This window comes from Lepisosteus oculatus, chromosome 14 (genome assembly GCF_040954835.1).
Source record: "Lepisosteus oculatus isolate fLepOcu1 chromosome 14, fLepOcu1.hap2, whole genome shotgun sequence".
Taxonomy (NCBI): Eukaryota; Metazoa; Chordata; class Actinopteri; order Semionotiformes; family Lepisosteidae; genus Lepisosteus; species Lepisosteus oculatus.
The window spans coordinates 48,537,029-48,564,607 of record NC_090709.1 but is presented as its reverse complement, the minus strand read 5'-3'; the positions used below and the strand labels follow the sequence as shown (position 1 = coordinate 48,564,607).

The following is a 27,579-nucleotide window of genomic DNA, read 5'->3' as shown; positions in this document are numbered from 1 at the left end:
CCTAAAGTGTGTTCTATAGCTTTCAGGTGGAGTTCATTTATATAAAAGAATGTAAGTGGTATAAACGAAACAAGCCAGACGGCAGTCCAACCTACAGTATAATTTTCTGATGGAAGTCCTGACGCGTTATTCATTACGCCACTGACCCTGCTATTGTAGTGCTAAAATAAAACACGTTTTCTACATTTATATCTGTTTAAAAATCACTATCTAAAAAAGACAAAGGGTTTGTGTGTCGCGCTAAAATTCCGCTTCATTTCGAATGCAAATAAAAACCATTTTGTTCCAAGAAATCATAAATTTGTCACATCCTTCATACTACTAATAAGTATACGAATAAATACTCGGAAGAAGCCGCTCAGGTATTAGAGAGATTTAAAATCGGATCGGAGGATTTAGAGTCCAGACTGCAAACCAACAGCTGACACAGGTCTTTTATAGAACCGTTTTGATTTTCTCTACTTTGTCCCCGTGACGTCATTGTCCTGCTCGCAGCCGAGCCCGACACACATCTGGTTTCTGTCGCTGGGCGCACACACTGCGGTCCATGCGGGTCCTAATACCCCAGTACAATGACGGGGACACTAAACTGTAAACAGGTGCCGTCCTTCGGCTGAGACGTAAAACCGAGGTCCTGTGATCATTCAGGAGAATGGTGGTGGTGGAGGGGAGTCCCCATTACCTGTAAAGCGTATTGAGTGGAGTATCCAGAACAGCGCTATATAAGTGTAAGCAATAATGATGATGATGATGATTATTATTATTATAATGTAAAATGCAATAAAAAAAATCAAACTTTGATTCAAAATAGATTAATGTAAAAACTGATAAAGCTAATGCTTTTTTCAGGGCTATATCTACTTTTTTTTTTTAAAACCGAAGTCTGTCGCGATTGTGAGAGTTAGAGAATGTCTTCCAGCGGGTGCCTTCATATCATGAGCGTCAGTCTCGCCCGTAGCTGCGAGAAGGTTAAAAGCGCACAAGTGATCTGTAGACGATGTTCGGGGAAGAAATAATTCTGTTTTCAGCAAAGGGAGTGAGAATGAGCTCGGCCCGGCTCCCAGCAGAATCCATTCTGGTTTGGTTACTGTTAGACTGTGCGTCTGAGGCTCTTTGGATCGCAACGTAAAAAAAACAATTGCTCACATCGTGTGACTTCCACGACAGGAAGGAAAGATATCACTTTAAAAAATCAGAACTGAAGATTTGGATCCTGGGCCTCAACTTAAAAATAAACAGAGTTTAACGACAGGAAATTGATTCCAGTTGTCAGATCACGTATACGCATACCTTAGCTTTGTGCAACAACCTGAAACTTTCAGGTACCATAAATAATATTATTGCTAAACATATGCCATTCTAATTTGCAAGCGACCAGAATATAGAATACGAATTTTTGTATAAAAATGCATTAAGTCCTGTTCTACACCTGCATGCTTTGGAAGCGCTGGCCTAGCTGTATCAAAATATCAGATTGTGTTTCTGCAACATTTCGTGCATAGTACGCCATTTTATCTAAAACAGTCACAACGAGGGCTTTACATGCAGTCTGGGGTATTTTCCCCTTTTATATTTTTGCCACTTTATATCGAACCTGTTATACTCCCAGAAGTGCACAGTAGCTTGTACTTAATAAAAATGTACAATTCACCGCTGGTATAAACAGATGTGTGCCGTGTTTGCCTTTGTAAGCATTTGTTTAAAAAATAAGTTCACAATACGATAAAAACACAGAAAGCACAAACTTTATAATACAATGATACAAAATCAATACCAAATCATTATGCCAATTAAGTAACTATCCTTTGAAAACAGAGAACACCTTTATATCTACAAAAAACTTGACATTTGTATGTATTTTTGAATTACAAAGCAGACAGTGTAGTCCCTTAATTCAAAGATCAGATCTTGGCCAAAACAAGACAATCAGACGTGGGCTGAATTCGGAACAGGAACCTTTGCTTAGTCGATTATTGAGCTTTTGATCAATGTCTGAATAAAACAGATTCGCTTTTTTAACTCTTTGATTAAATTACACGAAAAGCACCTTCCTTCGAGCCGGAATCGAACCAGCGACCTAAGGATTCCCTGTTAACTCCACTACAGTCCTCCGCTCTACCAACTGAGCTATCGAAGAGATGCTGTGGCATTGCTCTCTGGCACATACTGCCCAATGAAGTAAAATGTGAAATGGGTGATTTAAATCCCACTTCGACATCAAGTTTCCAACTCGTTTCCTTAGTCTCATTAACTTGAATTTAAGCCACGAACCAGGATTCTACTGTATAAACTTCCAGGGATATTACAAAATGTTTGATGGGGCATCAATCATTCCAGGCGGAAATTGATTCCTTTTTTTTCTCGAGGGATCATATTAAACATTTCATTAGTCTCGAGAGGAGGATCACCATGAGACACAAAACAAACAGTTTCTTTCTGTCTTTATTAGAAAGTAGCGTTTGTGCTACATTAATAATATTTTCGTGAAAATAAAGAAGTTGTAAATTTTAAAAATTTATATCTGAATCGAAATGTGGTTTTGAGTTAAATATTAGCGTGTTCATGTAATTAGTTTGTGTTTGTCATTAATATATATATATATTGCCATGTTACTAGAATTTTTAACTGAAGTTTACTAGTTGTGTTTTTTATAATGATTAGACATTTGAATACAATATTGTATATAATGTATAATTTGAACTACATATTGTTAAGGTGTGAATAATTGTATATTTTAAGAATACATTTCTAAAACAAATCATTGGCTTTATTTACTAGTTTCTACACCTATAAAAATCTTTCTTTGATGTCTAATAGACATCAAAGAAAGATGTCTATTATACATCAAAGATGAGCAGTGTGTGTCGTGTTCACAGCTGATAACTAGAAGATGTCTGGAAGAGGCAAAGGCGGAAAGGGACTCGGGAAAGGAGGCGCTAAGCGTCACCATAAGGTTCTCCGTGACAACATCCAGGGAATCACCAAGCCCGCCATCCGCCGCCTGGCTCGCCGTGGGGGAGTGAAGCGGATCTCCGGGCTGATCTACGAGGAGACCCGCGGTGTGCTGAAGGTGTTCCTGGAGAACGTCATCCGCGACGCCGTCACCTACACCGAGCATGCCAAGAGGAAGACCGTCACCGCCATGGACGTGGTGTACGCGCTGAAGCGCCAGGGCCGCACCCTGTACGGCTTCGGAGGCTAAACAGGAGCGGAGCTTCACTACCGGACCCCGACGTATAAACCCAAGTGACCCAGTGACATTTGTCACTGCTGAGGTTGCTTTATGGGTCTATTTTCTATACTGTGCTGATCAATTGGAAATCAAATTGCAAAAAAGACCCGTTCCCGCACCTAAGGTCAAATATTAGGAATCAAAACTGCTCAAGATTTCCAAGTGCAAGATCTTTTTATTCATAAAAGACCCTATTTATGTTGTATGAGAAATATTAATATTAATACAGAATCTTTTTTCACCAAATAAATGGGCTTCCTGACTTCAGAAAGCCTTCTAGACAAATACTAAAAGAGCAAAAATTCAATTTGGTAAATGAAATGAAAACAAATACCCTACCAAACAGGCAGGACAGGCCATTCAGGATGATAATACAAAACCATTTATAATTCAACAAATAAAACCTGTCAACTGGTAATCACCACTTATCATAAAAAATAAGTAGCAATACACAGTAGGGGACTCTTGGGTGCAAGTTAAATCCATGCAAGAAGGGGGTTTAGTGTTATATTTCCAAATCAGATATGCAAATGAGAGATCTGGTCCAGCCAATCTCAAAGCTCCCTTGGTCTGGAATGGAGCTGCTCCCCTCTTCTAGTTATTCACATTGGAGTTAGGTTACATACAGTGCCTTGCGAAAGTATTCGGCCCCCTTGAACTTTTCAACCTTTTGCCACATTTCAGGCTTCAAACATAAAGATATAAATTTTTTATTTTATGTGAAGAATCACCAACAAGTGGGACACAATTGTGAAGTGGAACGAAATCTATTGGATTTTTGAAACTTTTTTAACTAATAAAAAAATGAAAAGTGGGGCGTGCAAAATTATTCGGCCCCTTTACTTTCAGTGCAGCAAACTCACTCCAGAAGTTCAGCGAGGATCTCTGAATGATCCAATGTTGTCCTAAATGACTGATGGTGATAAATAGAATCCACCTGTGTGTAATCAAGTCTCTGTATAAATGCACCTGCTCTGTGATAGTCTCAAGGTTCTGTTGAAAGCGCAGAGAGCATCATGAAGACCAAGGAACACACCAGGCAGGTCCGTAATACTGTTGTGGAGAAGTTTAAAGCCGGATTTGGATACAAAAAGATTTCCCAAGCTTCAAACATCCCAAGGAGCACTGTGCAAGCGATCATCTTGAAATGGAAGGAGTATCAGACCACTGCAAATCTACCAAGACCTGGCCGTCCCTCTAAACTTTCAGCTCAGACAAGGAGAAGACTGATCAGAGATGCAGCCAAGAGGCCCATGATCACTCTGGATGAACTGCAGAGAACTACAGCTGAGGTGGGAGAGTCTGTCCATAGGACAACAATCAGTCTTACACTGCACAAATCTGGCCTTTATGGAAGAGTGGCAAGAAGAAAGCCATTTCTCAAAGATATCCATAAAAAGTCTCGTCTAAAGTTTGCCACAAGCCACCTGGGAGACACCCCAAACATGTGGAAGAAGGTGCTCTGGTCAGATGAAACCAAAATCGAACTTTTTGGCCACAATGCAAAACGATATGTTTGGCGTAAAAGCAACACAGCTCATCACCCTCAACACACCATCCCCACTGTCAAACATGGTGGTGGCAGCATCATGGTTTGGGCCTGCTTTTCTTCAGCAGGGACAGGGAAGATGGTTAAAATTGAGGGGAAGATGGATGCAGCCAAATACAGGACCATTCTGGATGAAAACCTGTTGGAGTCTGCAAAAGACCTGAAACTGGGACGGAGATTTATCTTCCAACAAGACAATGATCCCAAACATACAGCAAAATCTACAAAGGAATGGTTCACAAATAAACATATCCAGGTGTTTGAATGGCCAAGTCAAAGTCCAGACCTGAATCCAATCGAGAATCTGTGGAAAGAGCTGAAAACTGCTGTTCACAAACGCTCTCCATCCAACCTCACTGAGCTCGAGCTGTTTTGCAAGGAAGAATGGGCAAGAATTTCAGTCTCTCGATGTGCAAAACTGCTAGAGACATACCCCAAGCGACTTGCAGCTGTAATCGCAGCAAAAGGTGGCTCTACAAAGTATTAACGCAAGGGGGCCGAATAATTTTGCACGCCCCACTTTTCATTTTTTTATTAGTTAAAAAAGTTTCAAAAATCCAATAGATTTTGTTCCACTTCACAATTGTGTCCCACTTGTTGGTGATTCTTCACATAAAATAAAAAATTTATATCTTTATGTTTGAAGCCTGAAATATGGCAAAAGGTTGAAAAGTTCAAGGGGGCCGAATACTTTCGCAAGGCACTGTATTAGCACATTTCATCTAACAGTTGCTCCAGAAACAAAAACGTAAACAAATGACCTGGAATGTGACCACACCTATGAGAATGTAGTTCAACAGATAAATTGTAAACCTTGTCATAAGATGTTTTTTGTTCTACAAAATATACTTTATTCTGCAAAAAAAACATCTCAAAAGGAACATCTCACACATATTAACACTCCATGTAATAAATAACAACGGCGGAACGGAGATTGATTGCATTGGTGAAGGAGGTTTCCCTCGGCACCGCATCCGTCGCACTTTTTGGCTGCCCGGCAGGTTTTTGCCAGGTGCCCCTCTTTGTTACAGTTGTGACATCTGACGATGTCACACGTGTTCTCCTTGTGGCCGGACTGTCTGCACTTCTTGCAGAAATCCGGCATCCTGGGGTAGTAAAGGTACCCCCTGTCGGCTCCGATGTTGAAGCGGGCCGGGGGGTGCTGGAAACCGTCGACGCCCTCTAGGTCCTCTTTCAGGAGGACTCGGTACTGGCGTTTGCCGTACCAGACGCCGCAACTGTCCCTGATCTCCATCGGTTTGCCCACCACAGTTACATACCTCCCTAGGAACGCTGTTACCAGTTCCATTGGTACGTAGGGGTTGTATGTGAGGACTGTGATGGTCCTCTGGTTTGTCTTCCTCATAGGCTCCGGCCTGAAATCAGAGAAACCGGGGTGCTTACCTTTTTCTCTGATCATTTTCATTGCCTTTTCATATAATAATAATAATAATAATTGCTTACACTTATATAGCGCTTTTCTGGACACTCCCCTCAAAGCGCTTTACAGGTAATGGGGACTCCCCTCCACCACCACCAATGTGCAGCATCCACCTGGATGATGCGACGGCAGCCATAGTGCGCCAGAACGCTCACCACACATCAGCTATCAGTGGGGAGGAGAGCAGAGTAATGTAGCCAATTCATAGAAGGGGATTATTAGGAGGCCATGATTGGTAAGGGCCAATTGGAAATTCGGCCAGGACACCGGGGTTACACCCCTATATGAGGTGACCGTGGCCATGTAGGCCTCCATGTATCTCTCTGCCTTGTTGTCTTGCAGGCAGTAGAGATCTCCGGCCACCAACTGCAGGATCCCTCTCAGGAAGGTAATGAAAAAGGATTTCGCAGTTGGCATCGTCTCTGTTTTCTTGGTCCAGTGGAACCGGATCAGTGTCTTCTTGTCTGCCATCTGGAAAGGAGAAAAAAGAAAAAAGGAGAGAAAGAGAGAGAGCAAGGTCCTGTGGAGAGGAGGGTTTAGCTGCTAAAGGAGCAGCGAGGGAGCCCTGGACTTTGTCCTTGTGGGCAAAGCCCAGCTAGGTGCAGGCGCAGGAGGAGAGAGAGAGAGTGCTTCCGAGTCTCGAGGAAGAAAGTAAGCACCGCGGGCAGGCCACGAGTACCTACTCCCAGCCAAGAGGCCAAGGAGGCAGAAAGAGAGAGAGAGGGAGCGGAAAGCGCTTCCGAGTCTCGAGGAAGAAAGCAAGCACCGCGGGCAGGCCAAGAGTACCTACTCCCAGCCAAGAGGCCAAGGAGGTGGAGCAAGAGAAAGGGGGAGGGGAGAGGAGAGAGCTCTAGTATCCCGCTACAAGGAGAAACTATCACAGTGGCTGTCCTTGCAGTGTCTGTACGGGTCAGTAGGGGAGTGGTGGGAGGAGGTGAAGGTGAGGACAAAGGCCTTTTTCATGGCTGAGGGAAGGAAGGCTGCTGCCAGACGGAGAGGAGTGCTAGCCAGGAAACAGAGGCAGCTGCAGCGTCTCTACACGATGCTGCACAGTGGCTTCAATGTGCTTGAGGATATCACCCTTTTAAAAAAGGACATCCGGAGCATAGTCGAAGAAAGCAGTCGAGGAGTGCTGTTAAGAAGCAGAGGTCAGTTCTTGGAAGAAAATGAGAAGTGTACTCGCTTCTTTTTCAGGAAAGTGGTAGGCTCCAAGTCTGTCATGGAAAGTGTAGTTGATGAGGAGGGAAGAGAGAGTACAGAGCTGAGTGCTATCCTCTCCTGCATCGAGGCCTTCTTGTCACGGACGTCCAAAGGGACTAACCGTGGGGAGCAGGAGTGCGGAAAAAGACCCATATGCGTAGCGGCGAGACGGGAAAAAGGCCCGGGCTCATTAGTGCAAAGAGTTCAGGAATGCCGTATAGAAACCTATGCCCTCAGGGAGCGGACGTGGGGCGCCCTGGTGCTAGGCAGGTCTCAGGACATCCGAACGTCAATGCTGAGCGAGGACAGAGTGCAAGACCCGGAAATATATAGCCCGAGGGAAAGAGAGGGACAGGAAGGACAGCAGACCAGAAACTAGGGACAGGACAGAGAAGCTCTACAGAGGTAAAGGATGAAGAAATTCATTTTTTTACCTCAAAGCTAGAAAACGTTTTGAGTGTAGAAGATAGGGAAGTACTTGAGGGGGATTTGACAGTAGAAGAGCTGAGAGGCTATGGAGAGCTTACAGAAGGGGAAAACAACGGGTGCTGACAGGCTCCCTAAAGGGGCGTCTGCTTTTACTACTTGCACGAATGAAGGCAAAAAAAAGTCAATCGATGTGAACGAACGGCGCTTTACAGAAGAGTACTGCCTGACTGGATCGTTGATGAACGACAGAGGCCACTCCGACCTCTTCTCGGTTTTCTTCAATTACTTACTAAGCATCTTCTTCACATTCGCCCATGCAGGGGAAGCCATTTACACCAAAGCAAACGCAGGAAAGTGCAATTCAAGCAGAGACCAAGAGGGACTTGTTTACACCAAGAGTGGTCGGAGAATGGAACAATGCGCCCAGCCCTGTTGCTGGAGCCGATTCTTGATGAGATCTTGGGCTCACTAAGAGGCCCCCGCTGGATGCTAATCTTTCTGTTGTTCTTGCAGGTCCTGCGCTGCTTTTGAGCCAACAGAGCTCGTCCTGGTCTGTCGGCACAGCCCAATTGCAAATGATCGGCTCCGCGTACAGAAGGAACGTGCGTTTGGTACAAGAGTGCACGAAGGCACCGGAAATACATTGGGAACAAATGACCGGTCGCTCAAGACCTCTGTGAAGTACAGGAGTGTGCAAAACGAGGCTGTTTCCGCCCGGTCTCGAACCGGGGACCTTTCGCATGATAAGCGAACGTGATAGCCGCTTCACTACGGAAACCTGCAGGGATCGCTGCTGGTGTCTCGCTTGCGTTTCGGGCTGAGAAAGGGACGCGTCACTTTAGGCAGGGGGCGCTGGAGAGAGGAACAAAGGGCGCGATGAAACAAAATGCCGAAACCCGGGATTGAACCAGGGACCTTTAGATCTTCAGTCTAACGCTCTCCCAACTGAGCTATTTCGGCGGTGCGCAAAACCCACAGCCACCTGCTCCAGCCTTCCTGTGTTGTGGCATGAGCGCACCAAGAGTAGCGGGAGAGTGTTGCAGGAACGTCACTCAGAAGGAAAGCCACCCAGCTGCGCCCTCAGAGCTCTGTCCAGCGCATCTTCCTCGCATGGACTCCTGCCTGCGACGGGCAGGAAACAATTAGCAAGAACAGAACGACACCCCATGGGTGTCTCATGACCGCACCTTAGGTTGTGACACGTGCAGGTGTGAGGGGTTGCCGGGCTACTTTGGAGCAGAGCTTGGGCGGAGGGGGGGTGGGAAAGCAGACAAAGAGGTGACACCTCAAGGTCTGCACGATCACAGCTCTCCGCCGCCCCAGGCTTCCGCTCGATAAGCTACTGGACACACCCGCCCCTCCTCACACAGACCGTGGAAAAGCCCCCGAGTGGGAGGGCTCTCTCTTCCTCCCAGGAGCTCTTGGACACGACGCACAGACAGGGCGCGGGGAGCCGCCGCCTGCAAACACGGCTCCAGGCAGGACTCCACTCCGCAGGAGCCGCAGAGCAGAGGAGATGAGGGCAGCTTAGCTCCTGTGCAGAGACCTGAGCTGTTGTTGCTGTGGATGCTGTCTTTTCTGCACTCGGGGTAGGAGTGAATGTTGAGTTGCCCTTAGAAATGAAGCAGAGCACTTCAACGGCACGGGTGTGTGTGTGTGTGTGCGCCCTGGTGATTCTGGGAGACAGATCGAACCTGGGCTAAAAGAGAGGGGGCTTAGCCCTCTTCCATTTGCTAGTTCAAAGTTGTACAACCCATTTGTATCTGCTAGGCGGCGCAGTCGTCGTGCACAAAGAACGCTTTGAAAAGCGTCAAAGGCAAGTCATTCCGAGTTGGTCGTTTGTGTTTTCCGTTCAGACGCGAAATGCTGAAATGATCTCTCGGCTCCTCGGTTGTCATTTCTGCTCTGTAAAGGGATCACAGCACGCGTCGGCTTCCAGCACGCTGGGTCGGGACACGATGCCGGGGGTCGGAGAGAGCGATGTCTTCCACCTTAGTATAGGACCTGTCACCTGTCCCCACCTGTCACGCGGGAGACTGGGGTACATCAGGACGCGCATTGAAGTGAAAGCAGGATGCGCTGTGACATGCACTGTGCAGATCCCGCCACACAGCGCTAGGCGAATCCACCTAGAGAGAGAACAGGGGAGGGATGTTGGTTATGCATAAGGGGTGGGGCTATGGAAATGAGGTCTATTTAGGAGTTACATGTTCTGGTTGTTTGTGAATTATCGTTGTTGAGTATAGAGTGTTGAGGTATTGATTTTGTTGAAAATTGAGGTGGATTTTGTTTATGATAAACAGGATAAACTGGGATAAACTGGGATGTTATTATGGTTATTAATAATACGATCTATAGTTGAAATCTGAGCCTAAATAAAAAATAAAAAGAAAAAGCAAGTGATTAGGTTTATGAGCAATCTAATTACTTATTCGTTTAAAACGCTATATAAAATAAAGTTTATTATTAATTTGCTGGACAGAGCGGTGAACATTATTATGCATAAGACAAAGATAACGATCCTGATCAGTTTAGAAATCTGTGTACGCTGTAAGGTTTTTACTTCTTAAACTTTTAAAATACACGTTTTGAATAGAAAGAAATCCTCTTCCTGGTACAGTATGTATAGCAAACCAGCACGTCTTTTTTCTCCAATCAGAGGGGTGTCAGATGGTGTCAGCCAATCACCGTTCTGCGTTGGGTAGCAACGGGTGACTGTTCTCAGGCGGAAGATGTAAACAGCTTAATGTTCGTGTTTTAAATATTTTTTTTAAATTCAATTAAACGGGCACAGTTAAGACATTAAATATACATATACATACTGTATACAGTACAGTTTGCATACGGTAATATGTTTATGTTACGCGATTAAAAAATAAATAAATAAAAATGAAAAGTCCAGCACCAGCTGGATTTGAACACACAACCTGCTAGTTGGTAGTCACGCACCTAGACCAGTAGGCTACAAGACAGCTCGCATGAACAGGCAGGCGAAACAGCCCTACACAACCCTGCCGCAGAACACGGATATAATCATACCGTTATTAAATTTTTGAGATACGCGATTCCATATTATATTCCCTTTTAATCAAATTCTAAAAGTATGCTTGTTGACTCCGGTATCACGTTAGTTAAAGACTTCGAAGCTTACAATGTTTAGGGAGAAATGGAATACTGGTGTGTATTTTTTATTTAAAGTACAGAGACCAGCCATCTACTGTATGTTTATGTTCCAAAATTAATATCGTTTATGGCCTTCACACGCGTTCCAGTATGCTCCTATTCTTCTTATGCTCAGGAACTAAGATTTCCCTTCAGTGGTAAAATTCCATATGAATATACAATGCTAAAACGGGCACAGTAAAGACATTTACTGTAAATCTTTCTACGATCGACCAAAGGACCACGAGTGCCCCTGTCGGTCAACCAATCACGTACCACGGTATTTTGCGTCATTGCGCGTCACAATGCCCGACGCCTTAGCCAATTACCTCCGGTACGTGTCTGTACCGCGCACTTTGAATGGCTGCATCTGTACCTTCCAATCACTGATGTCGCTCTCCCTAAACCTTAACGTGATGTTTTGCAGATGTGCAGTGTGCCTTTACTCCTGTATTAAAAATGACCTCTGTTGTCGGGTGGAGTTGAAGGAGAACTAACTGCACAGAAAAAGTATGTAACGAGAAAATGTTTCTACACTTCAGAATGTCCCTTTAAATCCCTGATCACACACGTCGGTGTGGGGAGCGGGCAGGTAGAGAGCTTTTCCAGAAACTCATGATGTTTCTCATGGGGTGTTACCTGCAGTAGTATCTCTCTCCATGCCTTTGGAAAGAAAAGAGTGGCTCCAGTGCAGGGTAAGGTCAGAACAGCTGGTCTGATTGTCTTCGAAAACAAGAAACTAAAATCAACAGGGAAATTGAACAATACAGAAATCAGCACAGTATACAATAGGAAGCAAGCAAACAAAATGCTCAGCAAAAATCGTAGTTGAGTAAATTGGTGTAAAAAAAAATATTTGTAAGCAAAGGAGAGCCAGTGCTGCGTGTGAAACACATCAATAGTTCAGCATTTCTGAAACATTTAATTGAATTGAAGAAATCCTCTCCTTAAACTTCAAAAAAGGATTATCTGTGGAGCCAGCAGGCGTAACACTGCAGTTGCCCGTTTCTCACAGGTGTTTGAAGTTGTGGATAACATTTAGTTAAACCTAATAACTGGTTGGGCCACCCTTAGAAGCAACAACTGCAATCAAGCGTTTGCGATAACTGGCAATGAGTCTTTTACAAAGCTGTGGAGGAATTTTGGCCCACTCATCTTTGCAGAATTGTTGTAATTCAGCCACATTGGAGGGTTTTCGAGCCTTAACCGCTTTTTTAAGGTCATGCCACAACATCTCAATCGGATTCAGGTCAGGACTTTGACTAGGCCACTCCAAAGTCTTCATTTTGTTTTTCTTAAGCCATTCAGAGGTGGACTTGCTGGTGTGTTTTGAACTTGAACTTGAACTTTATTGCCATATGTAACCGGTACTGGTACAATGGAATTCTTACTTACAGAAAGTCTCTTGATTGTAAAACAAGTGTAAAAAACAAGACAAAGTGCAAACAGTGCATCAAGACAATGTACAAACAAACAATAGACAATGTGCAAGTAAACATGTAGACAGTTTGAATGTAAACAATACAGACATGTAAACAATGACTGGAGATGTGCAATAGATAAGAAATCATAAAGAGGTAGATGGTGATGGTGTAGGTGTGGTCCGAGGGGGATGGCTAAATGTGTTCGCCAGTCTCACTGCTTGTGGATAGAAGCTATTGAAGAATCTAGTGGTAAGTGTCCGTATGCTCTTATATCTCTTGCCTGAGGGCAGTGGGGTGAAGAGCTCATGCCGGGGTGGTGACTGTCCTCTGTGATGGCCAGAATCACGGCAGCGGTCCTCATAGAGCTGTTTAATATCGGTGAGACCACAGCCGATGATCTTCTGGGCCATATTGACCATTCTCTGCAGTGCCTTTCTTTCTTGCGAAGAGGTGTTACCATACCACACAGTGATCCCGTTGGTGAGGACGCTCTCGATGGTGCAGCGGTAGAAGTTCACCAACACATGTATTGGCATCCCGCATCGCTTGAGGCACCTCAAGAAATAAAGGCGCTGCTGAGCCTTCTTCATGATAGAGTCAGTGTTCACAGTCCAGGTTAGATCTTTAGAGATGTGAATTCCCAAAAACCTAAAGCTGGTGACTGTTTCCACTTCCGTTCCATCAATACTGAGTGGGCTGTGAGTGTATGGCCTGTGTCTCCGAAAGTCCACTATTAGCTCTTTCGTTTTCTTTATGTTCAAGTCCAGGTTATTGCTATGACACCACCTAAGCAGCTGTACAACTTCATCCCTGTAAGTGGACTTGTCATCATCACTGATCAGTCCTATTATAGTGGTGTCATCGGCAAACTTAATGATGCGGTTGTTGCTGTGTCTTGCTGCGCAGTCATGAGTAAATAGGGAGTACAACCTTGGACTCAGACAGCAGCCTTGTGGGGTTCCAGTGCTCAGGGTGAGTGGAGTTGATGTTTTATTGCCTATCCGCACCACCTGTGGTTTCTCGATAAGAAAGTCCAGCAGCCAGTTGCAGACAGAGTTGCACAGACCTAATCCCCTGAGCTTTGTCACCAGTTGACTAGGTATGATGGAATTGAATGCTGAACTGTAGTCCACAAAGAGCATTCTCACATATGAGTTCTTAGTGTCCAGGTGTTCCAAGGCTGTATGCAGAGCCAGGAAGACAGCATCATCCACTGATCTGTTGTTCTGGTAGGCGAACTGCAAGGGGTCCAGGGACTCTGTGATGGAGGAGTTGATGTGTGACAACACCAGCTTCTCCAGGCATTTCATCACCACAGATGTTAATGCTACTGGGCGGTAATCATTCAGGCATGTCACTTTTGTCTTTTTGGGGGTTGGAACAATAGTGTTTTTTTTAAAGCAGGTGGGGACCATGGACTGTGACAGGGAGGAGTTAAAGATGTCCGTAAACACTGTGGTCAGCTGGGCTGCACATGTCCTTAGGACTCGAGGTGGTATCCCATCAGGCCCTGCAGCCTTACGGATTTTCACCCTGCTCAGAGTCTTCTGCATGTCCTGCTCTGAGAGTTTCAGAACAAACTCGCCCTGCACACTTGGGGTCTTCTCAGCATTGCCCGTGTTCAGAGCGTCAAAGCGGGCATAGAAGTGGTTCAGCTCGTCAGGCAGGGATGCGTTGTTCGTGTCAATCTCCTGGCTGCAGCCCTTGTAGCCTGTGATTGACTGTAATCCCTGCCACAGCCTCCGGGTGTCAGCGCACTGCGTTTCAAGCCGCACTCTGTAGCTCCGTTTGGCGCGTTTTATGGCTTCCTGTAATGCATACCGTGATTTCTTGTACAGCTCTTTGTCCCCCGATTTGAATGCGATGGATCTATCTTTTATTTTATTGCGAATGTCGTTGTTGAACCACGGTAATCTCACTGTCTGGGAGATTCCAAGGGAGAGTCTCATCCCAAGTGGTTTACAACCCCAAGGTCAGAGTGCATGGTTACTCACACTGGGCACCAATAAATGTAGGCATCCTCTCACGAGGCACCAATAAATGTAGGGGTTTGTGCATTTACTGGGCCAATTGTTAATTGTAGCAGTAAGTCACAAAATGATTCTCGAATGCCCATGGAACTTTCAACCAATGAGCGACCGTAGTTCCTCCAGGTAAAACTCCAGCTCCTCCTGGACATCCTCAGACTCAGCTCAGACAGTCACATAACGGCCAATGTGTCTGAGTGCCAGGACTTTTCCTTGTTCTAAGAGTCGAGAACGGATGTTGCCCGCACGTAACCAAAGGATCCACCCGAGGTTAGCCCAGCAGCAAGCCTCGTGAACCCACCGCGAACGCTCACCTGATCAACGAGTGAACTACAGTCAGAGCTGTGGACAGCTGAATATATTCAGGACTCGCGCTACATCGGGAACGAACCAGTCTTCTTCCTGTCTAAAGATTGTGACTTTCTCGGATCTGCAGTCACTTTTCTGTGTGCAAACTCTCGTTAGTTTAAGCCAACACTAACTAACCAGTCTTCAGAGAGCATCAGCAGCGCACCGCAACAGAAATCTCTCTCCTCCTTCTCCTTCTCTCACGTCGAACCAGCACTGCCTGGCACTGGGCCAAAGAGCGCCGATTGGACGCAGCAACAGCCTGCCTCTGCTTCTTTGCCTCCGCAGGACATCTGAATCCCCACAGAGCGGACTAGTATTCAACATTCTGCATTACAGCTCAAGAATTCAATTGTTACCTCACTCTGAGTTGATATCAATTGAATTCCTATGAATCATGTACTTGCTTTTGAGTATCTATTATACAAGTTGTAACAAAGTTCATTTACAAAATGATCTAAATGAATGATATATGGAAAGTATGTCCCTCTTGGTTTGTAAGTCTTCGTGATTGAATATATACCTTTTGTATTCTGCTAACCCTCACTATAAGATCTGTTATGTTGATATGCACATTTTATGTAATAATAAATGTATTTCTGTGTATTAGTATCCATGTGTGTGTGCGTTGCTGAGTTATCCCGCTGGGTCGGTCTTCTAATAACCATCAAAGAATCATTTTGTGACATACTGCTACAATTAATAATTGTCCCGGTAAATGCACAAGACACCTACATTTATTGGTGCCTCGTGAGAGGATGCCTACAAGCTCCTCCAGTAAGGACAGTAGGCTCTACTGTACACAGAGAGGGGTGGGGGTGTGGATTAAGCCGATACCCTGGCTTCTCTCCAGACACAGTTGGATGAGCTCCTCCAGTCAGGACAGAAGGCACTACTGTACACAGAGAGAAGTGGGGTGCGGAACAAGCTGATACCCTGGCTTCTCTCCAGACACAGCTGGATGAGCTCCTCCAGTGAGGACAGTAGGCTCTATTGTACACAGAGAGGGGTGGAGGTGTGGAACAAGCCGATACCCTGGCATCTCTCCCGACACAGCTGGATGAGCTCCTCCAGTTAACACAGGTGGCTCTACTGTACACAGAGAGGGTTGGGACAAGGGAACAAACTGCCCAGCCTTGTTGTTAAAGTCGATACCCTGCCTACAAGCTCCTCCAATTAGGACAGGTGGCTCTACTGTACACAGAGAAGGGTGGAGGTGGGGGTGTGGATTAAGCCAATACCCTGGCTTCTCTCCAGACACAGCTGGGTGAGCTCCTCCAGTAAGGACAGGAGGCTCTTCTGTACACAGAGAGGGGTGGGAGGGGGGAACAAGTTGATACCCTGGCTTCTCTCCAGGCACAGCTGGATGAGCTCCTCCAGTCAGGGCAGGAGGCACTATTATACACAGAGAGCGGTGGGGGTGTGGAACAAGCTGATACTCTGGCTCCTCTCCAGACACAGCTGGATGAGCTCCTCCAGTCAGGACAGGAGGCTCTACTGTACACAGAGGGTGGTGGGGGAGGGGAACAAGTTGATACCCTGGCGTCTCTCCAAACACAGCTGGGTGAGATCCTCCAGTCAGGACAGGAGGCGCTACTTTACACAGAAGGGGGTGGGGGAGGGGAACAAGTTGATACCCTGGCGTCTCTCCAGACACAGCTGGGTGAGCTCCTCCACTCAGGACAGGAGTCTACAAACACTGCTGGATAAGGTTCTCCAGTTAGGACAGGAGGCTGTACTGTACACAGAGAGGGGTGGGAGAAGGGAACAAGCTGATACATGTTTGTCCAGTGCGGGACAAGCCAACACAAGGGAGCAAATTCGCAAACATCCAGGCATCGTAGTGTAGCAGGGTGTAACGGAACCGCTACACTATGGAAACCTCCAGGGTCTGCTGCTGGTGTCTCGCTTGCGTTTCGGGCTGAGAAAGGGAAGCGTCACTTTAGGCAGGGGGCGCTGGAGAGAGGAGCAAAGGGTGCGATGAAACAAAATGCCAAAACCCAGGATTAAACCAGGGACCTTTAGATCTTCAGTCTAACATTCTCCCAACTGAGCTATTTCAGCTGTGCGGACAGGGTCTTTTCTTTTCTCGGGGTAGGAGTGAATGTTGAGTTGCCCTTAGAAATGAAGCAGAGCACTTCAACGGTACTGGTGGGTGGGTGTGTGTGTGTGTGTGTGTGTGTGTGTGTGTGTGTGTGTGTGTGTGTGTGTGTGTGTGTGTGTGTGTGTGCGTGCGCCCTGGTGATTCTGGGAGACAGATCGAACCTGGGCTAAAAGAGAGGGGGCTTAGCCCTCTTCCATTTGCTAGTTCAAAGTTGTACAACCCATTTGTATCTGCTAGGCGGCACAGCCGTCATGCACAAAGAACGATTTGAAAAGCCTCCCATCCTGAGGGGTTGGTGCCCTCAGTGTCGGGGAGGACGCCCGGCCGGAGTAGGGTTACCGATGAACCGGTGTCGAGTAGGGCCAGGCAGGGTTGGTCCTCGATTTTGCTGTGGAGGTACAGGCCCCGGCTACAGCCGACTCGCCCCACGGTGGCGTGAGGGGCGCCAGTCTTAACAGCGCTCTTCGGAGCGGGGGTTGAGGTGTTCGAGGGGCGGCCTTCCCCACGCTGAGCCGCCCCATTCCCGTTTCCCGACGCCGATCGGGGAGTGCGAGGTTCGGGTGCCCGGCAGAACCCCTCTTCCCGCAGCGGTTGCAAATCAGCGTGCGGGGCTGTTCCGCGGGGGTCGCTGCCCGGGCTGGCTCCTCTTCCCCTTCGCTGGATTCCTCTGTCGCCGTCTCGGTCAGCCGGCAGGGCGCACTGCGTCTGCTGGCACTTCCAGTCACCCCAAACACGGCCTCAGCCCGTGTAGCAAGGGCCAAGGCCTGCTCCAGCGATGTTGGCGCGGCCAGCTGCACGTGGAGCTGCAGCTCCTCGGGTGAGAGGGCCTTGAGAAAGGCCTGGAGAGCCATCTCCCGCTGCGCCTCCCGGGGGAAAGTTGGGTATCCTCGGCGGGCGAGGAACGCAACATCAGCGGCAACCGGGCCCAGTCGCTCTCCTGGTCGGCGCCGCCGCAGGGCCAGCCTTTCCCGCATCAAGTCCGGCGCCTCCTCTACACCGAAACGCAGCTGGAGAGCCGCCTCCAGCGCCGTGTATTCACCTCTGTCCTCCTCCGGGACGTCCAGGAGCACCTGGCAGGCCACTCCTTCCATCTCCGCCCGGCTCCAGCCATTCGTCCGGGCCGCGAGCTGGAACTGCGCCTCGTAGATTTCCCACGGCGCTTCCCCATTGTAGCGATCTGGTCGCACCCGCGCCGATGGGTGTGGGAATCGCTGATCGGCTCCGGCAGGGAGAGTATCCTCTATCTGGGGTGCCCGCTGACCAGGAGTAGCGGCCAGTCGCCCCAATTCTACCGGCAGAACCACTATTGAATAGCCCTGGTAAGGGCTGTGGCCACCTGTCGCACCCAGGAGTTGCTCAGGCTCCCTATGTGCGCTGCCGATGGGTCCTGTTTCTTCCAGCGTCAGCCGGCGCTTAACAGAATCAGGTAGTGTCTGCCACGAGTTGTCCATTCTGCCCACTTCTGACACCAATGTAGCGTTTGCAGGTTCTTTTCAGAACAAGGACAAGTGGAGACGCGATTAACAAACAAGCATTAGCTTTATTCGTTTACAACCACACAAAACCAAACACAAGATTTACACACACATGAGGAGACTGACGGAACACGTACACATATTTAGGGTGGTAATTACCTAACAACACACTATACTTTTACAGGACTACACAGGGCACTAGAATTACTAGGCCATTATTTACACAGGTAGGGTCAGCCGCTGGTCATCGTGCTGACCCTCAGACTCTCCCCGGCTACCACTCCCAGCATGCCCAGCGGTACTACGAGCGCCTAGGGGCGCTTCCTCCTCACCACCAGGCGAGGGTGTTACAATATGGACTCCCAGGAGGCTCCCATACTTCGGATTCTTGCGTTCTTATCAGAACATACTGATGTGCAAACATATTCATTACCATATTTCAAAGCATTGGAATAATATATGTCGTACAGCAACACAAAAACAGGAAGACAAGTATCACAGCTACTATAATCGGTGTTAGTAACTTAAAGAAAAACATTCCCCCTGGCCCAAACAGTGATTCTAACCAGGAGAGAAATGGGTGAGGCTGTAGAATGAGGCATTAAAGCACATACATAACAAGATGCATTACATTTCTTTAACTTTACAGTATGATTTATAAGTTTATACCACAAATTACTCATATCCCCCTCATTATCAGTTTCATTCAGCCAGTTTGTATACAAAGAGGCTTCGCATTTAGATTCTTCCTCTTTCTGGGTGGTGACAGGCTTCCACATAAAAAGGAAAAAGGCTGGGCACATCAGTCCCAAGCATGTGATCCCCATCTATCCCTGTGGAGACATCACTCCTGCGCTTTGCTCAGTTCGTTTATGACCTTTTTACAGTGGGAAGCATGAATTCAGGGCACCCTTTCCGTGACTTTCACAGCAGTCGCAGTGGTCAGCAGCCTTGGTACGGCCCCCTCCACCTGAGTGAACACCACTTCTTTTTCCTGAAGTCTTTCACCAGAAGAGTTATTAGAAAAATCTACACATTGTTCCACTGCCTCAGCTGTGCCGTTTTGCAGAACAATTCTAGCTGAAGTTGTAAAATTTCTCTTTGGTCCGTTCCTGCAAAACATCTTATTATGAACAAACAAATCATAATAATAATGTGCATCTAGGGGAATCAGTCCCAAGGGTAACCCCCCCTTAAAACTATATTGTTCTACCCATCAGGTTCTGCCACTAGATAAGAGAACCTTTCCCATGAAATCATTTTTTGACCTTCATGATCCCTTCAGGGCGTACAATTAGCACAGAAGCAGCAGCTTTAGTCCACATGTTTTTCAAGCAGGATATTAACAGTATGATTATAACGAATAATACCAGACACACAAATATGTATTGAACCAGAGACCCTCTCCAGGTTCCTAGCACAGACTGTAGCCACGCACCAATGCCCCAATCATCTGGATTCTAATTATGATATATATTTTTCTTCATCATAGATGTGCTTTGCTAAGTCATTAATTTACTAATAATTGTCTAGAATACAAGTACTGTTTAGTCTTTGCTCACCTAAACAGCTGTCTATCACCCTAATAGAGAATGGCCTAAAACTGTGATTATAGCGAGGAGCATACAGTTATTTCCATTCTAATACATCTGAGTTACACTCAGACTAAAAGCAGGGCTATTTACCCATGCCAATAAACCTAAATAATCACCTCTATCAAGGGGGATTACTCCCATGAGCATCTTTTATAGCAATACAATCCCAACAGGAGCTCTGATTATTATTTGTGGCTGACTGATAAAGTATTGATTCCATATCCGCATTTATAAAAGTAAAACTCCTTACACTTAACAGGTACACTGTCACCCCCCCTCAGGAAGCTCAACAAACACAGAAACAGTAACAATATAATAATGTTCACTCAGTCTCTGGTGCAGTGGTTCGGTGTCAGCGCAATGCGTAGATCCAGCGATCTCATCCTGTCACTCAGATGGCAGAGTCGGTAGTCAGTTGCACTTGATATGGTCCTTCCCAGCAGGGTTGCAACATCTGGCAGGGTATATCTTCCTCACCCAAACCCACTCGCCAGGTATCAGGTCGTGTCTTCCCTCTACTGGAGGTCTCCAAGCGTCCAGCACCTGTTCACCAGCCCCGTGCACCACTTCAATTAACAACCTACAATACTACAATAAAGAATTAGCAAATTCAACAATCCATTAGCCAAATTCATTCCTCCAGGAAGTTTCGTTGATTGGCCTGTGATGATATCAAACAGGCTCTATTACACAGTTCTGTTTGATCCAGCCCGCATCCCATGGTGTTCCTTCAGTCTGATGTCTAGTCAATCTTTTCTGTTCCTTCATTCCACTGTTCCAGCAGACTGAGGGTGATCTCAGTCCATCTCACCCCGAATAATCCAGCCACAGCCTGTCCCTTGATCATAATACATGCGGTAGGGCAGTGCCCACCAAGGGCTTATCTCCATCATCAAGTGTTTGGTAGACACTGAGGCAGTGACAGCAACCCACTGGGAAAACAGATTATAAGAGCCAATGTTGTAAACATTTGCTACTGCATGAAAGGTTTCTCAGGAGCAGGCCTTTTGAGCTGTAGCACCTGCACCTGAACTGTAGTTGAGTTCCTTTGATAAGCATCACATTGAGATACCACATAAGTGGCTACTGCTTCAAACACGGTCCCCACCCAGGTTTGGGTAACCGGCACACCATTTGACTCACACCCAGGTGTCCGACAGAGTGCATTAGTCAAGCTACAAAGGGCATTAGGCTGTGAGGGCATGCAGAGCGTCCAGTGTGCTGGCAGCACCACACTCTTTTCTAACCATGTCCTTTTCTCTGCTTTAGAGGCTTCAGCCTGAATATCCTGTAGCTGTCCCCTTTTCACCAACAGAGGTCTCACAGGGGTCTCAGACTCCTGTTCTACCAGGACTGTGCACCTGACAGCTACATCTGCAAAGTTGTTCCCTCGAGTTACTGGAAACATTTCTTTATTATGTGATTTATACTTTACCACAGCTACTTCAGTCAGTAGCTGCAAAGCTTCTAACAGTTCAGAGACAAACCCAGCATTCTTGACTGGAGTCCCTTCCATGTTGGGGAAATCCCTATTCCTTCACTGCCATCCAAAATTGTGGCATACACCAAATGTATATATACAGTCTATATAAATTGCTACAATTTTCCATTTAGCATATTTACAAGTTTCAATTAAATATTTTCATTCGGTCTGCTAGTTCTACACCAGATTATTCACAGTTTATACAGCCAGGCAGGTAGCCTGCACAACACATAAACACGGCCCCTTGGCCACCGCATCAAGGGGTCCTGAATAATAATAACCCACCAGACGATGCCTATCTCCATGCTCCTGCACCAGCACAATGGCTCACAACCCATTTCTTTCACTTACAGACAGATTACATACAGATGATCAGTCTGAGGTGAAGAAAGATGTGAAGACGGGGGTTTGAATTTAATCCTTTCTGTAGGGGGTTTAGACTTCTAAGTCACAAGCTGGGGTTTATGGCAGGAAAGGGGGTTAACTGATAAGGATTGCAGATGCAAGCTAGGAACCCCCCTGGGTGTAATGTTAAACTAGGAACCCCCCTGGGTGTAATGTTAAACTGACCATTTGCCCAGAACATCGTAAACTGGCCAAATACCATGAACCCCCCTCTTTACCATCAGACAGAGTGACGTCAGAAACGGAGAAGAAAACACTATATAACCCAAAAGTTTGTAACAGTACGTGGAACAATACTTCGGTTTTGTTGTTTCTTGCGGGAAACAAGACTTCGGCTTTATTGTTCCTTGCATGCAATAAACTCATCTGTTTCACTTCATCTCGGGATCAAGAACCTTATTTCTTCTGTTACAACAAATTTGGCGTAGTCGGCAGGATGCTCCAGAAGGCGCAGAACTTCCCATCGGCAGGAGAGACGGTCAGCGCGCACATAACTAAGAGGTAAGGACTCCTCTTTTATTTAAAAGTCCCGACTCTCTCTGACCGATTGGGAAATCTCTGCTCCCTGCGAGAATCGCCCGAGATGACGGAGTAAACGTGAGTTTCTGAATTCCTCTGGCCCGGGGAAGGCACCGGTGTATGTAATGGGTTGTTTGCTGTAAGCCCGGAATTTGGTCTGGCAGGGGTTCCGCGGTATTGTGTACAGGCGTTCGAAGCTGGTGTATGCCTTAATTGCGCGTGGAGTTTTGAACGGGTTTTGGACCCTTACCGTGAAGTCAGGACTGGTGTGGGTCTTAATTGCACCCGGAGTTCTGAAGGTCAGAACTGGTTTGGGTCTTAATTGCACCCGGAGTTCTGAGGCTCTGAATCGGTGTGGGCCTTAATTGCGCCCGGGGTTCTAGAGCAAGTGGTGCATTAAATGCACGTAGTTCAGGACTGGTGTGGGTCTTAGTTGCACCCGGAGTTCTGAAGGTCAGAACTGGTGTGGGTCTTAATTGCACCCGGAGTTCTGTGGCTCGGGATCGGTGTGGGCCTTAATTGCGCCCGGGGTTCTGGAGCTGAGTGGTGCATTAAATGCACGTATAATCCAGGATTGGTGTGGGCTTTAATTACGCCCGGGGTCCTGAGATTAGCTACGCCTTGATCGTGCACAGATTGGCGTGGCGTGGTTTTTTTTTTGTTTTAAAGGAAACAGGAGTAGAAGAGATATATGTATGTATGTTTTTGGTGTTTTCCTTGTTTGTGAAATACATATACACACGCGCGACACTGGCATGGGCGCACCTCATAGTGGGGAGCGGGGCATTTAGTGGCAGGATTTGGGGGACGTTGAGACCCGAGAATCGCCCTGATTGAGCTCAGTGCGTAAGTCCACCCCGGGGCAAAAGCAGCGATGCTGGCGTTCTGGGGATGGTGAATTACTGATCAAGAAAGGGGGTTTTCGAGGTCTCGTTTCTTACCTGTGAACAGTGCGGTGTAAGTCCTCTCTAAAGTCTCGGAGAGGCATTTAGATCTGGAGGTAACAGACGCCCTTAGCTGAATGAGTGCAGGAATGCACAGGTTTTTCCAAGTGAAAACATCCCCCTACTGAATGAGCTGTTACCTCACACACGACAAAAGTAAATCTTAAAGAGACCGAACATGTGCGCTAACTGATGGTTTGAGAAAGTGGTGGAAGGGTCCGTTTAAATATCGGAAAAGTGTAAGTTGACGGAAAAGAAGGAGAAAAATATGGAAAAAGCTGAGTTTGTCAGAGGGAATTTGGGGCGAAGACGCCTGTAAAGAAAGCATATATGAGTATTGATTGGCAAAAGCACAAGCATGTAGCTCCCACCCTGGTGCACGGCCGGCACCAGTGGTGGCAGATACATGAGAAAAAAAAAAGAAATTGGGATGTGACTTAAAAGTGTGTTTACGGGGAAAATAAAACCCGGAAGAAAATATACTTTACTCGCTACGAAAGAGTATAGGAAAAAAAAAAAGCTAAAAGAGGCAGTACAGGAGAATGAGAAACGAATTAGGAATTAGGAACTCCTGGTCACGCTGCACTGGTTAATGTGCTGCAGCCAGCGACTAAGTTATATCCTGCTCTCCCACAGGGGAACAAACAGGCAGGAAACGAAAATAATTGGGATCAATTCCCTCAGTGGCCATATGGAGAAGGGGGGTCTGATTGGGATAACACTTGGTATGAGTGTGATAAAGACGGATCAGGGTCTCCCCTGTTAGAGGGAGGGCGCCCGCAGATCTGTACTCTCACTCGAAGTGGGAAAGGACTTGATGTAGCAGGGGCTGGCGCCGTTGATGACAGCGCCACTCTAACACTGTCTCGCACCCCGTCGAGGGGGGTCTGCAATCGCACCTACCTTCCCTGATTTCCCCCATACGATCAAATCCAAAACCGTAAGATATTGACCGGTGGGCTAAAGTACCGCACCCGAAATTAGAAATGCAGCGAACCTGGAGTGCGCTTCAGGAATTAAAATGATTCATGTAGAAGTAAAACAAGAATACAGCACATTGTATTACGAAGAGAAAAATATATTCTCGATGTGTATGTGTGTTTTATGAATTTGTGTGCCGGCATGTATGTGTGTAACTGTGAGTTTTGGTCTACTAAATGACGGTGTGAGTGTGTTTAGCCAGCGGGACTGGCTAGAGACGTAACTAAAGAGACTTGACGAAAATCAACTTAAGGAGATTGGAAAATATAAGAGCGTCTGAAACGTATAAGTACAGTACAGGTGGACGTAAAAGTAGTTAAACAGTTTTTGTATTATTAGAAATTATTATAAATTGTAATTTATACAATTAGTTGCAATAGTGGAAACAATTTGGTTTTATTCGAATGTCTCGAAACCAGACATGCTGAAACGCTGTAGGTTTAGAATCGAGACTGGGGAGAATAACGTCTTGTGAGAAAATCTGTTTACCTAACGATTAGATCCTGTAAATCCCTTGTAGCCTCCCTAAGTCTGTCCCAGTCCAGTGGATAAAAATGTACTGTTAATGGAGTGTTGGTTTCTCTGTTAGGGGATACTGGAGCACTACTGTCCTGCTCGTTTCACTCCTCTGTTCAACAGTGTACTATAGAGCAATGTATATGGGAAGATGGCAGGAGGCCACAGGAGTATTGGGACAGCAAGTTTTACTTGCTGAGTACCAGATTTTAATGGGTGGTTTTATCCCAGATCTATTGGGTTGGACTATGCAGAACAGGGTATCACGTGGCTTCAACTGGCTGTGATCACTCAGTATGTTGATGGTATTCTGAGTGCTTCCCCTGACAAGGAAACCCACAAGTCTGAGTTGCTTCAGCTTTAGAGTGTCTAATAGAAGCAGTTATGATAAGGTCCTTTTGTGTCTAGCATTGTGAAATTTTAACAGGGCCTGGGTGCAATGTTTTTTACAGGGTGAGCACAACTCTTAACAGATCTGCTTAAGGGGGGGAGTGCAGTACAAGGACAAGATTGCCTTGGTTCCTGCAGCAAAAGCCACCTGTAATAATTTGAAACAAGTTCTCTTACAGGTGCTGAGACTGGGGTTTCCTCAGATGGATCAACCATTCCTTTGTATTATTGCAAGTAGCTGACAGAGGCCACCCAAGGAGCCCGCGAGCAGGTCCTGGAGGCGTGGGGACCACCACCTGAAGGAGGGCACAACCTCATCCCAGGAGAGTGGGTGTGGATCAGGAAATTTCCTTCACAGGTTCTCCAGCCCAGGTGGGACGGACCCTACCAGATCCTGTTGACAACCGAGTCTGCGGTTCGAGTGGAAGGAAAAGATCGCTGGATCCACGCGCCACACTGCCGACGAGCCTCATCCCCATTTACAGACTCAGAATGAAATCATTTCTGTTTATAACAATAATTGTTGCTGTAGGACTATGTTCCGCAGGAATTAATGATCATCTCTCCCACAAAGGAGAACATGGAATTAATTCCTTTTTAGGCCTCTCCTATCTGACAGCTAAGAAAACCAACCAAAGTGCCTGCTGGGTGTGTGCCGCATTACCCAAATATGTACAGGGAGGACTTCCTATGGGAGCCATTCCTTGGCGTCTCGAGGAAGTCATAGGCATAATCATTTGGAGGGATAATTTAGGAGATTTTAATATGACAAACTATGGGGGTTGCCATAACACGACTTTAACCTGCAAAACATTACAATATCTACAGGAGCGAGGCTTAGAGCCCACGAGTTTCACAGGCTCTTATGCTCCTAAATATAACAGAAGCCATACACCACCATACCTGACTCTCAATAAGGAACGTGAGGGGAAACGTATGTTTTCAGCACACTAATTGGTGCAACCTTACCATCGCTGCAAATATATCCACCTCTACCTTCCAAATTCCAGGATGGGATCGGCACACCCCACAATTCGGTATAAGCTTCTTATTTTCAGAGGCATGGGGAGCGCCAAACGGAACATCTTTCATTTGTGGAAAACGAGCCTACCCATGGTTGCCAGCCCAGTGGTCTGGCTCATGTTATTTAGGATATGTGGTTCCTCATATCCATGTTCAAATCCACAGCCCCTTCGGACCTAACCACAGACCACAAAGAAAATTGGCTGATTGGGAATATTATTTAGGTATAATATTTCCACAAGCCGGCATGAACTTTCTGAGTCGAGAGTTAATTGAAATGGCCTCGACTTTAGAAGAATTAGCAAAGTCTACCTCATCTAGTCTGAAGGCTGTTAATGATGAGATGGTAGCCCTCAGAACAGTGGCCATGCAGGCCCGACTAGCTTTAGATTATGTACTGGCGGCCCAAGGAGGAACTTGTGCAGTAATTGGCACTGAATGCTGCACATATATTCCTGATAATTCTGAGCACATCTCAGATCTGGCCCAACACATTTACAATGAGGGACAGAAATATCAGGACTATTATACTGAAAATTGGGGAATTGGGCCTTGGGTAAAGTCTGTGTTTGGGGCCTGGGGTGGAACCTTTTTATAGTGTTTATCTGTAGGAGTACTATTGTTTATATGTATAATTGTAATCATCACATTCACAAAAACATGTATCACATCTTGCTATAACCGTGGAACGTACAATGACATGGCAATACATACCTGTTCGCCAAGAAAGGAAAGATCTGCCCTGACATTGTATGTATAAAAATAGGCTACACTGACGTATGCCATATTTTATAAGGGGGGAATGAAGAAAGATGTGAAGACGGGGGTTTGAATTTAATCCTTTCTGTAGGGGGTTTAGACTTCTAAGTCACAAGCTGGGGTTTATGGCAGGAAAGGGGGTTAACTGATAAGGATTGCAGATGCAAGCTAGGAACCCCCCTGGGTGTAATGTTAAACTAGGAACCCCCCTGGGTGTAATGGTAAACTGACCATTTGCCCAGAACATCGTAAACTGGCCAAATACCATGAACCCCCCTCTTTACCATCAGACCGAGTGATGTCAGAAACGGAGAAGAAAACACTATATAACCCAAAAGTTTGTAACAGTACGTGGAACAATACTTCGGTTTTGTTGTTTCTTGCGGGAAACAAGACTTCGGCTTTATTGTTCCTTGCATGCAATAAACTCATCTGTTTCACTTCATCTCGGGATCAAGAACCTTATTTCTTCTGTTACAACAGAGGGAATACAGTCCAGGGCCAGTGTCTGCAAGAAAGATTGTTTCAAAACATCAAAAACGGTTTCTGCTGCAGGGGTCAAGGCAATTTTGT

The 27,579-nt window shown here is 46.3% G+C and overlaps 1 protein-coding gene and 5 non-coding genes across 6 annotated transcripts; 1 reads left to right on the top strand and 5 right to left on the bottom strand.

Moving 5' to 3' along the window:
• Positions 1 to 2,048: 2,048 nt before the first annotated feature.
• Positions 2,049 to 2,137, bottom strand: trnay-gua (transfer RNA tyrosine (anticodon GUA)). Its single transcript is given in 2 exon segments — positions 2,049 to 2,085; positions 2,101 to 2,137. It is a non-coding gene; the product is annotated as a tRNA-Tyr (tRNA).
• Positions 2,138 to 2,890: 753 nt separating this feature from the next.
• LOC138243176 (histone H4-like) lies at positions 2,891 to 3,202 on the top strand. Its single transcript, XM_069198691.1, has one exon. The coding sequence runs from the start codon at positions 2,891 to 2,893 to the stop codon at positions 3,200 to 3,202; it is 312 nt and encodes a 103-aa protein (XP_069054792.1).
• Positions 3,203 to 3,481: 279 nt separating this feature from the next.
• On the bottom strand, positions 3,482 to 3,537 carry LOC138243796 (U7 small nuclear RNA). Its single transcript, XR_011192414.1, has one exon. It is a non-coding gene; the product is annotated as a U7 small nuclear RNA (small nuclear RNA).
• Positions 3,538 to 8,556: 5,019 nt separating this feature from the next.
• Positions 8,557 to 8,629, bottom strand: trnad-auc (transfer RNA aspartic acid (anticodon AUC)). The gene has a single exon. It is a non-coding gene; the product is annotated as a tRNA-Asp (tRNA).
• A 109-nt stretch (positions 8,630 to 8,738) lies between these two features.
• On the bottom strand, positions 8,739 to 8,811 carry trnaf-gaa (transfer RNA phenylalanine (anticodon GAA)). Its single transcript has one exon. It is a non-coding gene; the product is annotated as a tRNA-Phe (tRNA).
• Positions 8,812 to 16,803: 7,992 nt separating this feature from the next.
• Positions 16,804 to 16,876, bottom strand: trnaf-gaa (transfer RNA phenylalanine (anticodon GAA)). The gene has a single exon. It is a non-coding gene; the product is annotated as a tRNA-Phe (tRNA).
• Positions 16,877 to 27,579: the final 10,703 nt, after the last annotated feature.